We start from the raw sequence: 14,437 nt of genomic DNA, 5'->3' as shown, positions 1-14,437 counted from the left end.
AAGGCGACAGGCTAACTGTCAGGGTAGTCTAGTTGGGTTATTTCTGTAGTCTCGGCTAATTATTGGGATTAGGGGATTTAAGCCAAATTAAGTGGTCGGATTACATTTAAAATCAGGGTTCAGGAGTTTTTCTATCAAATGCTCATTGATTGTTAAAACATAGCTAAGAAAGTGAAGTTTTGATTCCCTCTGCCGGGGAAGAGTAGGAATGGGAAAAAAAAGGCTCAATACCTGGGCTTATCGACTGGTTTTTGACATATTTTACAGTTGATAAGGTCGGTGTGTATAAACTTTTCAGCAGAAGATTTATAAACATTTAAATGATCAACATGAAATGCATCAGTTCTGCCTCATGGTTTTACCACATCTTCTAAATTTGCTTAGAAAATAAAAAGTATCTGCACACTCCAGTTTGCTACGTTTATGCCAAATATCCTTGTAATGCACTAAGTATCCTCACATACAGTGACAAAGTGGTTAAGTTTGTGTTCATCACTTGTCCCTTATTCTTATTTCTGAATCATAATGCTTCAAATTAAACAGTTTACAACTTTGCTTCATTTACTATCCCTGGTTTGTTTTTTTGATTGACTAATTGACTGAGTGATTGATTTATTGGTTGACTTTACTGATCTCACAGGGGAGAAATGTATAAAACAGCTGAGGTCTCTTATTTAACAGGATTATTATACAGGGTTATTGGACAAGGTATTAAATGGTATTCATATATATATATAGTTATTGCGCTGGGTATTATATATTGTGGTTAGGACACTGCGCCTGGAATCCAGGTTCAGATTTCGAGCCTCACTCCCACAGACTGCCACTCTGGGTCTCTGACCAAGACCCTAAACACTGCTCCTTGGGTGCCTAACAATGGCAGCCCACTGCTTCCCAAGGGGATGGGTCAAAGGCAGAGGTGAATTTCTCTAGTGTGAGATTAATAAAGTCCAATTATTATTCAAATTTTTTGTATTAATGCTTAGGGTATTAAATAGTGATTGCACATTAGATATTGCAGCAGTTTTTCCCTTTATAGTAAATAGTAGCAGAGATGAATGACCTGCGGTAGTGCTCCTTTTTACAAACAGGGTTTAAAAGTCTTTGACTAAAGGACCTGCTCAGCTCCTCTACAGTCTGGTGCAGAGGTTGGAAGGTGTTGTCCATGATGGATGTAAGCGTGGACAGCCCCCTCTTCTCAGCCACTTCCTCCACTGAGTCCAGAGTGCAGCCTGGGACAGAAGCGGCCTTTCTCACTAGTTGGTTTAGTCTCTTTCTGTCCTGCTCTGCGCTGCCATGGGCCCAGCAGACAACAGCGTAGAAGAAGACTGATGCTACAACAGAGACATAGAAGGTTTTAGCAGGGGCCTGCTCACCCCCAAAGGAATGGACACAGACCTAAATATCCCATAGAAAATCCCCCAATTAGTAGTAATAACCATGTTAGGGTGATTTAAACAGAGAGGTCTGTTTGTTTGTCACCAGCATTTAAAACAATTGTTGATTTGATAGAGGAAGAACCTGTGTCTCTAGTACCTGCTCAGGAGCACACCATCTGTGTTTTTATTGAGGGAAAGCCTTGTGTCGCCCTATTAGATTCAGGCAGTAGTCTCACCCTTATTAGACAAGATTGTCTTCCCAGAGACACCACATTTTCGGATGAAGTTAGACTTAGTTTTTTGTCATTTTGTATACACAAGTGTAAACAAAAATGCATTTAAGTACAGCTCTCTACACTATTTCATTTTTTAAAGTGCAGGCAAGCAGCAGTGATAAAAAGTTAAAGTCTGGTGTTTTCATGTTGATGATGTTAATTATCCCATTGCCAGTGTTGTATTTCAAGTTCATTAACAGGAGCATTTACTTTCAGTAGTAGTAATGGATTAACTTCTATACCAGATTGTATTGGGTTGGGATATATATAAAAAATGATCTGCAAACTCCAGTTTGCTACATTTATTCCAGTTTCCCTTGTAATCCATGTAGTGTCCTAACATACAATTTAAGGATTAGTCTGTGTTCATTGAAAATACAAATAATCAACACATATGAAGAAAAAATCTAAGATGAAGACAGGGTGAGAAAAAACACAGCCCTGCTTTATGCATCCTGTGATCTCAATAATATGTGCTTATTGAAGCTTGTTCAGGTAGGGTAGAATTTATCTTAAAATAAGATTGCAACACAAAACTAACCTTGCCCCGCAAGCTAGATTGTAGCGAGATCTGAGTTTTCAGATCTCAACTCAGTTACACATATCAATCAGGCTACTACCAGGTTAACACAAAACCCTCTACCACAACACATTTTCTTTTGAATAAAAAAAAAATTACCAAGCTGAGTTTGATAAATGCAACATAATTCTGGCTTTAGTTTCATTTACAGTCCCAAATCAATGTTGTAACTGTAGGTGGCTCCTGTACTTAAGAAACCACCTGGGATCAAATACCAGCAAGCTTGTGGTTAAGACTCAGTTCTTGGGCAACAGTCATTGAGTATTTCTAAAAAAATAAATAAATAGCAGTGGAAGCTGTCTGCTTCCTCATTTAGCAAAGATCTCACATAAAAAAAATATTGAACAACATAAAAAGCCTCTAAAGTTCAGGGATGAAAAAGTTAAATGTAGTCTGTTTTTAGCCAGCTGACCAGCAGCAACAAGAGGGAGCAGAAGTGCTGTGTTACGCTTCCTACAGTCAGTCTGTGAAATCTCATTAAAAGGAAATGGTAACCATAGAAACGCTTTAACAAAATCAAATACATACCAAAGGTAACATTTTCACATACAGAAATGATTTAGGCCAATTGGCTGACCCAGAATGGACCATAATAAGCATGCATACACTATTATGATCTAATAATGGTTTGTATTATGCATCTCTAATATATATGGGAAGACATCAATCTGAATGCACTCCACCACATCAAGAGTCCTGCTCCTCACTGCCCAGAAACCAAAGAATAAAGATCACTAATGACCAAAAAATAGGAAAACTGTTATTTATCAGAGGTTGTGTATTTACCGGTAAAAGAAACCTTTTATGGCATGTAGTGGCTTTATTAAGAAAAAAATCATTCCTCACACTTTAGTTTTGAAATTTAAACTGTGTTCTGACCCGTTTTTGGAAATTGAGATCTTTACTTGATGCATTTAGTTAATGAAAAAAAAACACCTATATGAGTATCTTACCTGCATAATGCTTAATCCATCATTATATGAAAAACTTCAGGGTCTTTATTTGATATCCATCTCTATGACCTTACTAAACTTCTACCTGTATTTCTCACTCATTGAGCCTCTGATTGTTTATTTCCCAATCTGAAAACTAATTCTCAGGATTGAAAGCAACCTTGGTGGATATCCTGGTGTTCTCTGGATCAGTAACTATTTCTGAAAGAGCCACTTCAGCTCCCGACAGAGTTCAGAATCCTTTAACGTTGGTGGAGCTGTAAGATTTCAGCAGACCCCTACTTGTTTAACTCATTTGTAGCAAAATGCAAGAATACCACCCCTTCAAGTCCAGGTTTTAGCATATTAAGTTTTCTTTTCTGGATGTCAATTTTATCTGATTTGGGAGAAAAACAATCTTTCATTAAACAGATCAAATGGATAAATTCCTACTCCAAGGAAGTAGGAATTTATTTAGCAATTAAGTGTCCTATTTCACAAGCCCTTTCTGTTTTGTTTTGCTCCAGCTCCTTTCCAGGGTTGTTTCTTCACAGCTTTAAAGGCAAACATCTAGGCCAGGGGGCACCAACGCGGTGCCCGCAGGCACCAAGGGGCCCTCCAGGACCACATGGGGTGCCCTCTTCGTCTTCTGAAAACAGAACTCACTCAGTGGGTTAAGTTAAAAAAAAATTTATTCTGTTGCTCTTCTTTTTAATAATTTATGTATTATTTAATCATGTTAACTATTTCATCATATTTCAGTAATTTGAATGAATGAATAAAATAAGAATAAAAAGGAGTTTTTATGGATGAGATTTACTGTAGGTGAACACTCATCCCTCCAGTTCATAGGTGAGTATTGGTAGCCCTTCCTATGACTCGGTAGCCATGAAGTAGCCCTCAGCCTTAAAAAGGTTGGTGACCCCTGATCTAGGCTTTGACTAGGCTGCTGCGACATATTTGTTGTGTGTTCAGCTCCTTCTGAACATCAAAAGCATCTTGAATATCTTTTTTGCTGTTGAAGGTGGAGTTCCAGTTGTGTGGAAATATTTTATAATCTAGAATGGTATTGTGCTGCCAGCAAACTACCTTATCACAAGATGGCATATTCTGATATTAGATGATAATCAAAAGCTGCTTTTACTTTTTAAATAATATAGCAGTGGACCATGGATTGACTTATTTTATAGGGCCAGTTCCCATATAAGATTAAGACTTTCAGTACCAGTTAATTTTTTTGTAACAGTAAATACATTTAGCCTGAGTTCTTTAGGTTCTCCCACGTTTCTCTGCTGAATTATCTCCTCAGCATGTAAATATCTGCAGTGACCTATTATTTTGCTTCGGGTTTTTGTGCCTATAGATAGTCCAGTACAGACTCAGGGGTGTAAGTACCAAAAACAAAATGTATTTTGTTCAGAATGAAGGTATGGCTGGTATCACTACACTGAGCAGGTTTTACATACGGCAATTATGGAGAAAAAAAAAAAAGAAACAACAATACATGACAGAGGAAATACGCAGGGAAAGGGAGACATCAATAAAAACAGATTGAGGACTGAGCAAGGACATTTAACAGGATCGGGATTTAAACATGAAAATCTGATTTTCATCTTTTTCTAGACCAGTTATTTTGAGTCCATATATTTCTAAGCAAAAGGCTTTTGATCAAATATCTTCACACACAGCTAAAAACAGACATTTAACCACATGTCTGTTAAAATAAAGAAAACAAATCCACGTTTACCAATTTAATAAAATATATTTGCAAGCAAAATATGCTGACATTTGTTATTGTTGGGGATTTATTCCCAGCCAATTTCAACAAACCGTGTTGAGCAAACTCTTGCTTTACCTGTACCAATAAAGCAAAGCCAAACAAACTCCTTTAAAAAATACAGATCAATGCAGCAGCAGAAACCTAAATCAGTCCCATAACGTTTTATTGGTTGTACATTATTCTCATCTGCCACACAGTAATTAAAAAGGTAATTTAAGCTGCTATGTAGCTCCGCCAATGGTACAAAATGAAAAAAAAAAATAACCCAATGTGGAATGACTACACATGAGAGCAAAACTACTGTTTTTCTTTATCTTTGCACTCATCTGTGACAATGTTAGGTACATACACATCTTCTACATGTATTACAGTAGCAGGAAAAAAGAGCATGAGATAAGCAGTCTATTAAGCTTTTAAAACTAGAATATTATTTTAAAAAAGTATTTACTAACCACACAGGAAGAAGAAAAAAAAACCCTCCAGGTATATCATGGTTCGTTTGAAGTGGCTGTAATTAGAGGCAGTTGTTTGTTCATACAGTTACCTTTTTAAGATCGGGCTTTAAATACCTAAGCTCTATTTACATAATCCATATTAGCCTAAAAATGGTAAAGAAATCCTACAAAAAATTTAAAAGCTGATTCAGAGTTTTTTTTTTAAGATTCTTATGAACTAACAAGCACTTTTTTTTAACCCAATAACCCATAGATAGGACAAAACTCCAACAAATTACAGCCACCACAAAATAAAATGTCCTAAAATTTGTTTTTGGTTTGATAAATCCTTATTAACATTTTTCCTCCCTCCTCATGCCGAGTTTTTATCGACAGATGATTACAAAGTAAAAAATTTTTTAAATTACAACAGTGACGTTTTCATCTGTGCATGGTACAACGTTTTCATCTGTGCATGGTACAAGATTCCGTTATCCTAAATGCCAAGAATTAAAATAAAGATTCAACCAAAGATCTGGGTGTTTTGTTTTTTTTTACAGATTTCACCTTCACATAAATCATCGGTCCATCATGCTGAGGATCATCTCAGGGGTCAGGTCTCCATTAGGAGGGGCCTCAGAAAGCTGCACCTCCTCGGCGGCTCCTTCTACCTGAGACAGCTCCTCCATCTCAATGGTTGACTTGACACCACCGATCACCACCTCCTCGGTAGCTCCTTCCTCCTGCTCCGCTCCAACCTCCTTTTTTACGATGATGTCGTCGACCTCTCCCGTGGCTTCATCCTCCACACGGATGATGGCTGCAGCTACAAATACATTCAGGTCAAACTGGAGCTCCAGTCAGTTTTTTTATTTTATGTTATTTTTTTAAATCAGCAGCCTATAGATTTCCCAGTGGTTTCTTTTTTTGTGTGAATTACATAAAATGACGATAACTTACTGTTAGGCTTATTCTTAGGTGGGCGTCCACGTTTCCTTTTCACTGGTGGCTCAACTGGTGCAGGAATTGGGACCACTGGTTCAGCCTGCTCCACCTCGATTTCATTCAGCAGGTCATCGTCCTCATCTTCTGCTTCATCCAGTTCTCCCTCTACAGAAAGACACAGGGGCTTAATACTTTTACGAAGAAATTTTCCAACTAAACAATTAATGATCTGTTTAACAACACAAACAGACACAAACTTAACACCTGTATTATCATCGTCGTCATCATCATCCCTTCTGCTCTGCATCTTTCTCTTTCGGCCACGGCGACCCTTCTTGGGAGAGGGAGACCCGTTTTCATCCCCACCAGCCTCACCCATGCAGTTCTCGAAATGCCGCAGCATTGTATTCTGTTGAAAACACAAAACTGTCAGCCTCTCATAGCAGACATATCACACAGGGTACGGTGGAAGCTCAAGTGTCCTACCCTGCGTGTGAAGGTCTTGCTACACTTGTTGCAGACGAAGGCGGTAGGAACAAAGTTTGGATCGTGGTAACGCTTGAAGTGCATATCCAGCAGTTGTTTCTGACGGAAAGTCTTCTCACACTGGCTGCAGGCAAACGGCTTCTCTCCAGTGTGCGTGCGCTTGTGCATAATCATGTGGCGCTCCTGTGTGAAAACCCACTAGCGTCAAACAACAGGCAATTTGGAGAAAAAACATCAAGACTAAACACAAGTGGTCGCAGCACACCTGTCTGCAGCAGTAGTCACACTGGTCACACTTGAAACGTTTCTCGTTTTTGTGAGTCTTCTGGTGTTGGATCAGAGCGTAGCGCTCATGAAACACAGCGTCACAGTAACGGCATTTCTTCCCCGTCTCAATAAATGAGTGCTGCTTTCGCAAGTGAACACCTACAGAAATAAAGAGCAGAAGAATGCAAGGATTAACATCACTAGGCCCCAGAATCCAATCAAACCACACGTCCGTTTTGCTCCAGCAGGCTTTACAGATTACACATGGGAAAAACTTACCTAGATCACTCTTGCGTGCGATCACAGTGTCACAGTGCGGGCAGTGGAACTTGGCCACATTTTCTGTGTGTTTTTGCAGAATGTGCATCTTCATAGTGCCGCTCTGCGTGAAACGAGCATGGCAGATGTAGCACTCATACGGCTTCTCCCCTGCAAGAGAAAGGAGGTGAAATTATCAGAATGATCTGTTTAGGAACAACAAAAACCAAAAAGGAAACATACAGCTGAAAAACAATGGGCCACGTCTATTTTACCTGAATGTGTCCTCATGTGTCTCTTCAGCTTGTACGTGTCTCTGCTGGCATAGCTGCAGAGACTGCACTGGAAAGGCCGCTCTCCAGTATGAGACCGGATGTGCCTTTTCAACTTACTCACCTAAGAACAGAAATACATGTCAATTTTATACTGCACTGAATCCTTCTCACTCTGAAAGTTATATATAGCCCTTGAAAATAAAAACAGAATTACCTCCACGCTGGAATAGTCGCACATTGAACACTTGAAGGGCTTCTCATGTGTGTGTTTGTAGCGACGATGACGCACCAGCTCTCCACTTGTCACAAACGCCATGTCACAATCCGTACATTTATGAGGGCGGGTACCTAAAATATAAAAAAATTAGAATGAATTTCTTTTTATTGCTTCAAAACTGCATAGCGTTAATCAGCCTTCTGACCAATAAGGAATGGGACAATTCAGCCCTTGTTGAAAAAAACTGTATAATTTAGAAGGCATCACTTCCCTATCTGGAGAATCAAACACCTAGCAGACTAGTGCCCTCTATGAAAGTATGTAACTTTTAATTCAGTCATGAAGTTATTCTTTCCTAACCTTCCTGATCGGTTTATCAGCTAATTTTTAGTATAGTTTACTACTAAGGGACAAATGCAGTTATTTCAGAATCAGAATTCTTTATTGTCATTGCTCCACAGGGGTGCAACGAAATTACTTGAAAAAGAAAAAACACAGTACAAGCAATCAGTGCAAATTTAAAAATATAAAATAAAAAAATAAAATAAAATAAATAAATACGAAAAAAGTTTAAAAAGGGATACTGCGGGCTCTCCTGAGGTAGCGGGTACAGGTTATTGCACGTGAGGTGGCATTATTGATAGTTACCGTTGTTAAATTGTATGTGAGGCGTTCAGGGCAACAACAGCTCTAGGGAAGAAACTGTTTCTCAGTCTGGTTGTTTTAGTCCAAAATAAAGCCTTCCAAGTATAAGCAAGGACCTAGCAGATAAAAACCACTGATGATCAACTCAGCAGCAGACCGGTTCTGGTACAATTGTCAGTTTCGAACTGGCTGCACCATGACCACCATAACTTATTAGCCACGTTAGCTTCCAATGCCTTGGGTTGGCCTAGATGTTAGAGCAGTGCGCTTGTACTCTGAGAAGGTTGCAAGTACATGGTTCGATCCCAATAGCCTGCACTCTGGGTCTCTGAGCAAGACCCTTAACCTCTGATTGCTCCCCGGGCGCCGCACAATGGCAGTCAACTGCTCCCCAAGGGGTTGGGTTAAATGCAGAGGTAAATTTCTCCAATGTGAGATCAATAAAGTATTATTATTAACAGTTCTACAGTGGTGATTGAGGGGCACAATCTCTTTCTTTGTTACTCTATTTAGCAGCCCCTAGACATTTTTGTGTGCGTTTATTTATGCAAGATTAGAGCGAATACTGCATGGTTAAAACTTCAATGGTGAGCTTCGACCAACGGATCACATTTAGTTGGCTGCCTGTGTCCATGAACTTCACATTCAAACTGAAAACATTAATGGATGCCTCAACATCATTGCATTATTTCACCTGTGTGTGTGTTCAGGTGGTTTCTCAGCAGTGTGACTGTTCTAAAAGCTCTCCCACACAGGTGACATTTGTGAGGCCTCTCATCGGTGTGGCTCTTCATGTGACGATCCAGGTTAGAACGCCTCGGACAGGTATAGCTGCAAAGCTCACACTGGAAGGTTTTCTTCACACCTAACAGAAACATTTTATGCAAATATTTCAAATGCAAATATGAAAAGGACAATATTTCAAGTAATAGAAATCAAAGAGTTGAAACCTTACCCTTTTTCTTGATCTTGGTGGGCTTTGGAGGCTTCATGTTTCCCACAACCTTCTCAGCATTGACCTCTGACAGCAGCCCCTCCTGCTGCTCTTCCTCAAAGTCGTACACAGAAACATCCATATCCCGATCTCCTTCTGCATACCGAAGTCGGCTTTTTTTGCCCTTTTTTCCTTTGCGGACAGCAGCGATGGGCTGGTAGTCTGGATCCTTTGACCATTCTGGGTCATCTTGTGGAGGAACAGCAGCTTCAGGCTCACCCACTTCCTCATCTTCCTCTTCTTCCTCCTGTACAGCTTGGAGCTCATCGTGGGCTGCTTGAAGCTCTTCCTGCTCTACAGTCTCCACCTCACCGTTAGCACCTACTTTTACAACCTAAACGCAACATTTAATACATTTCATTACTGTTAGCAGAGAAATCTGACCAGCAAGGACTTATGAAGAAGTATAAAGTCATTTCCCACCTGGAAGCCTTCAGGCAAGGGAAGGGTGTGGCAGATAACTGGTTCAGAATCCTTGCTCCCAGCAGGGGCCTCGACATAAGTGGCCTGTAGCCCCTCTACAGTCGTTGTTGTGACTGGTACCTGCACAAGCTGAAGCTGACCGAGTCCTAACGCAGCACCAGCCTGTTCCTCCATATTCACCACCTACAGCAAACAATACAGTATTATAAAAAGCTAAAGAACATGTCAGGCTGCTTACAAACCATAGATCGATGTTAGTGGTATGTATGCATACCTGAAGTGTTATGATTTGACCCTCATCTCCGCCAGTAACCGTCACTGTGCCTCCACCCTCCAACACTTCGGTTTTCATCTGCAGCAAAGTTGGATCCAGCGCATCCATCACCATCATGTCCATGTTTCCAGCCACTTCTCCCTGCGCCGCTTGTATCAAAGCCTCCCTGCCCTCTGGTAGGACTTTTCCATCAGAGGTCAGGGCAGCAGCCTGAGCCGACTCCATGGAAACAACCTCGCCCTCCATGGCAATGGGCTGACCAACACTCTAGTAAAAAAAAAAAAAAAAGTTTATCCCAAACCTCATCTCTATCATGATTCCCCCACACCCTAGTTTCATTGTATGCATTTTCCAACAAACCCGAGGCATATATATTTCTTTAGCCATTTCTCTTAAATGCACGCCTGATTCAGATACCATTATTTCCAGTTTCATAATTAGACCTTCAAAACGGACAGCATACCTTTATTGTTGCATTTACTGCTCAATAACCTGTATATTTTAAGTTGAATAATAATTGAAAGGATTTTTGACAGAATCTCTGGACATTCTTTAAACCAATTTAAAAACCCTGATGCTGTGTCCTTGTTGGAGACTAGAAAAAAGGGAAAAGCAAGGGAATTATTTTCTAGCAAAACACCCAAGTGTCATGAACTAAATCTATTAACATAATAGCCAAATTCTTTGAAGAAGACTTTATGAAATTAAACCCAGTGAAACTCAAACTTCCACTGGAGGAGTTCTGGACAGAACATACTGACAGATGAAAAAAAGAAATATATATATATATATATATATATATATATATATATATATATATATATATATATATATATTTTAAATGCAAAGTGTTTATATATTTTTACAATCTTTGTATAGTTATTGCTGGTTTGCTCTGTCAGCTAAAGACATATCTTAGAGTCTATACTCCAGTTAACATCCAATCAATTACTTAATTATTACAATAATCGATTAATCATGATTAATTGTTTCGGGCCGACTGTTAACTACTTAGGTTAACGCCACAGAGGAAGGATGTATAAAGAAAACTAAATTAACCATCTAATGAAGCCTATATATCCTGCAAAGTATTTATTTTGTCCTTTGGGCAGACTTAAGCCATATGGTTTTAAAATTATATAAAAATCCACATCTAGGTCATTTTTCTCTTAAAAAATGTAATCAAATAAACCAATACAGCCTTAAATTTGTTATGCCGTTCATTGCACGCGGGAATAAATATGAAAATACTGTAATAGAAGGTGAATCGGTGTTTATAAGAATGTGAGAAATTAATCTATAACTTCTTTACTTGCTGCACACTTTAAACTACGGTGGTTTGAGCGGAAATTAGGGACTGTATCACTTATAAAAAGGAGAAAACAATCCAAAGAACCCCTGAAGCTTAGGATTCAACTTGGCCCGCACAAAGGGAATAATGGAGATTATTAGAGTGTAGGTCCGACTCAGTTACAGTAAACAATATTAGGTTCAGATTGAAAAGTTTTCATGCAGCTGTTCAGATTAACCGCGAACAGATGGAGCAACTGAACCAACGGTTGGAGATAGAGTCGCTCACTTCGCTTCTTTCTGCGGTGATAAGACTGATGGGGTTTGACTGTTTGCCAATCACCATCAGTCGTTCAACCAACCATATATGTATTGATATTAAAGCATAAATGCCTCGTGTGTTTATAAACGACGAGATAACGCGTTGTTTTCAAGTCGACAACTTGTCCAAGCTGAGCTGTGTTTAAGTGGGGAAGCGCGACAACGTCTGAAAACAGGAAACAAAGGGCACGATAAGATGGACGTCAGGCCTGAAAATACTTAAATCAGAAATAGCGATAAATACAGCCATCCCTGTGAAAATATGCAATTATATCGTCCGGAAGGCTGCAAAAATACTCGACTGATGCGCCTAGTGGAGGTTTATAGAGAATTTAATGTATTTTGGATAACGATAGAGGGAGACAAACACCCCCCGCCAGTCGCCTGAACGGTAAGCCCTACCGTGACACCTAGAGGCCGTCGACGGCTCCTACAAAAACCTCTGCTGTTTGGAGACAAAATGATACTTTCACTCACTCCTGGTTGGTTCTTTTCCGCGTAGTATTCACGTCGAAGCTCAGCGCCGACGGTTGCTCCTCTCAAACTTGCAGCAGACGGTGGTGTGGGCTCTGTGCCGAGCTCTTAATTTTCTCCCGCTTTGGAGGAGTAGGCCTTACACAAAATGGCGGCTCATTAGCAGCAGCGCGCATGCGCGATGGCAGTGACCGGAGGGAAAAGAGGGGCGTTCCCTAGCGGCAGCTTGAGGCGATGGGCGCCAGATTTGAAATGAGGCGTGGGTGTGGCGATTTAAGATACGCCTTTTATTAAAGGAGAATTGGATGGAAAGATAATTTACAGACTTCTCACCAGAAATGTTGATCAATTTTGGTGTCAATATACACAGTGGTTGTCTAGGTGTAGTCTAAACTCTCTCAAAAAGATGCCTCTAATTGAAGCAGAACATAACATTGGCCACAAGAGGGCAGTGTGAGGCCTGTGACAGGATGTTTACATATTGAGATCTATGGATGTAGAATTGGCAAGAGGGGAAATAATACGTTTAACGGAAATTTGCGTTTCTCTCAGGGTTTGCAGAGTTGCTTTGGGATTTTATATTTTATTTCAAGTGCAGAAAGAGTTTTGCTGAACTTAAATTTAGTGCATATGGGGTGCAGATGAATATGGGGTGGCATATAGGACGTAAATCAAGACTGTATGAGCTTCTTCTGAGGAGAGAGACCAAAATTCCTTTACTTAATTTTCAAACAGATCTCTGTGAATTTGAAATATTTTTAATTAATTGTGACTTGCCCAAAATGTATGTTTCTGCTGTAAAATTGAATGTCCTGGCATAAATACTCCCCCTCTCCTGTTTGCGTTCTTCTCATTACTCTCAAAGATCTTCTTAAACACACTGCCAGTGTGTTGCCTAAAGCTGAAATCCTGTTTGCAAAAGGATCTACAGCATCCACCTCTTATGTCTCTGCTTTCTTGACGATATGCTTTTTTAGGACAAAGTTCACCCCAGATGATGGTGACCTTAGGTTGAGGGCGTTGCCTGAAGGTGTAGCTGTGCAGCGTTTTGGGCCGCTGCCTGTAGTGGCATTGCTGGGATGCAGCAGAGTACATCCTCTGGTGTATTCTGCTTCACTCTATGCAGTTGCTTTGCTCTTTAGCAAACTCACAGTGTTCTTTGGTTGGGTTTAGAGTCTGTGCGTTGTGTGGCTGGCAGTCATTGCTGAACCATAGTAGAAGCGTCCAGTAGGCCACCATCTTGTTTTCATGAATAATGGATTGACATCATTGTTGTGCTGGACAGGTTTTTTGGGTGGATTTTTGAGTTAAACAGTTTTTAATAGTTGTTAATTTAGGAAAGGAGGAGGAGACCTGTTCCAGAGCCTTAGCGATAGGGTGAGGGCCTCGTGATCAACCTGGGAGGACTCAGAGTAGAGCCGCTGCTCCTCCACATCGAGAGGAGCCAGTTGAGGTGGCTTGGGCAACTGGTTAGGATGCCTCCTGGACATCTCCCTGGTGAGGTGTTCCAGGCACGTTCTACCGGGAGGAGGCCCAGGGGGAGACCCAGGACACGCCTGGAAGCGCCTTGGGATTCCCCCGGAGGAACTGGTCCAAGTGGCTGGGGATAGGGACGTCTGGGCCTCCCCACTGAAGCTGCTACCCCTGCGACCTGGATGGATGGATAATATAGGATGTCACATGATATAATGTCCTTTGAAAAACCTATTAGTGAAAATACGTTACATTTTTGGTTGTAAAGGACAAAAAGGCTGCTATCATCGATTCTTATCGCTCTCTCAACTGGCTATTTGTTCCTTCTGTTGTTGAAGGGGTCTAAAGCAGGGTCACTAACCATTGTAAGGCTTAAAGCCAATTCATGGGTACCAAGTCATAGGGAGGGCTACTGACCTTTGAACTGGACGGTTCAGCATTCATTCGAACTTCATACATACAGTTATAAATGTATTGTTGTTAATTGTTATAATTTATGGTTTTCTTTTAGATATTTTTATTGTGAAATCTCTATAAATGCTGTGCTAAAGTTTTTGCACAGTAATGGGTTGTATAGAAGACTTCGACTCAAATTTACTCAAATTCCCAACTTCACTACACTCAAACAATGGCATATCAGTATTTCTTTTACAGCATTAAGGCCATTAGCAATTTCAGGAGTTTTATTGACTAAATAAATGTTTATATGTCTATT

The 14,437-nt window shown here is 40.2% G+C and overlaps 1 protein-coding gene across 1 annotated transcript; it reads right to left on the bottom strand.

The window, feature by feature from the left end:
- Positions 1-4,904: 4,904 nt before the first annotated feature.
- Positions 4,905-12,417, bottom strand: LOC107100744 (transcriptional repressor CTCF-like). The gene is made up of 13 exons (XM_015399367.1): positions 12,253-12,417; positions 10,165-10,431; positions 9,891-10,073; positions 9,429-9,801; positions 9,168-9,338; positions 7,826-7,959; positions 7,612-7,732; positions 7,358-7,507; positions 7,077-7,237; positions 6,812-6,994; positions 6,590-6,734; positions 6,341-6,490; positions 4,905-6,206 (listed from the first exon to the last, which is right to left on the bottom strand). The coding sequence occupies exons 2-13, from the start codon at positions 10,408-10,410 to the stop codon at positions 5,959-5,961; spliced, it is 2,265 nt and encodes a 754-aa protein (XP_015254853.1). The 5' UTR covers positions 10,411-10,431; positions 12,253-12,417; the 3' UTR covers positions 4,905-5,958.
- Between the last annotated feature and the right edge of the window lie 2,020 nt (positions 12,418-14,437).

This window comes from Cyprinodon variegatus, unplaced genomic scaffold, assembly GCF_000732505.1.
Source record: "Cyprinodon variegatus isolate N-32 unplaced genomic scaffold, C_variegatus-1.0 Scaffold1005, whole genome shotgun sequence".
Taxonomy (NCBI): domain Eukaryota; kingdom Metazoa; phylum Chordata; class Actinopteri; order Cyprinodontiformes; family Cyprinodontidae; genus Cyprinodon; species Cyprinodon variegatus.
This window is presented reverse-complemented; position numbering and strand designations above follow the sequence as displayed.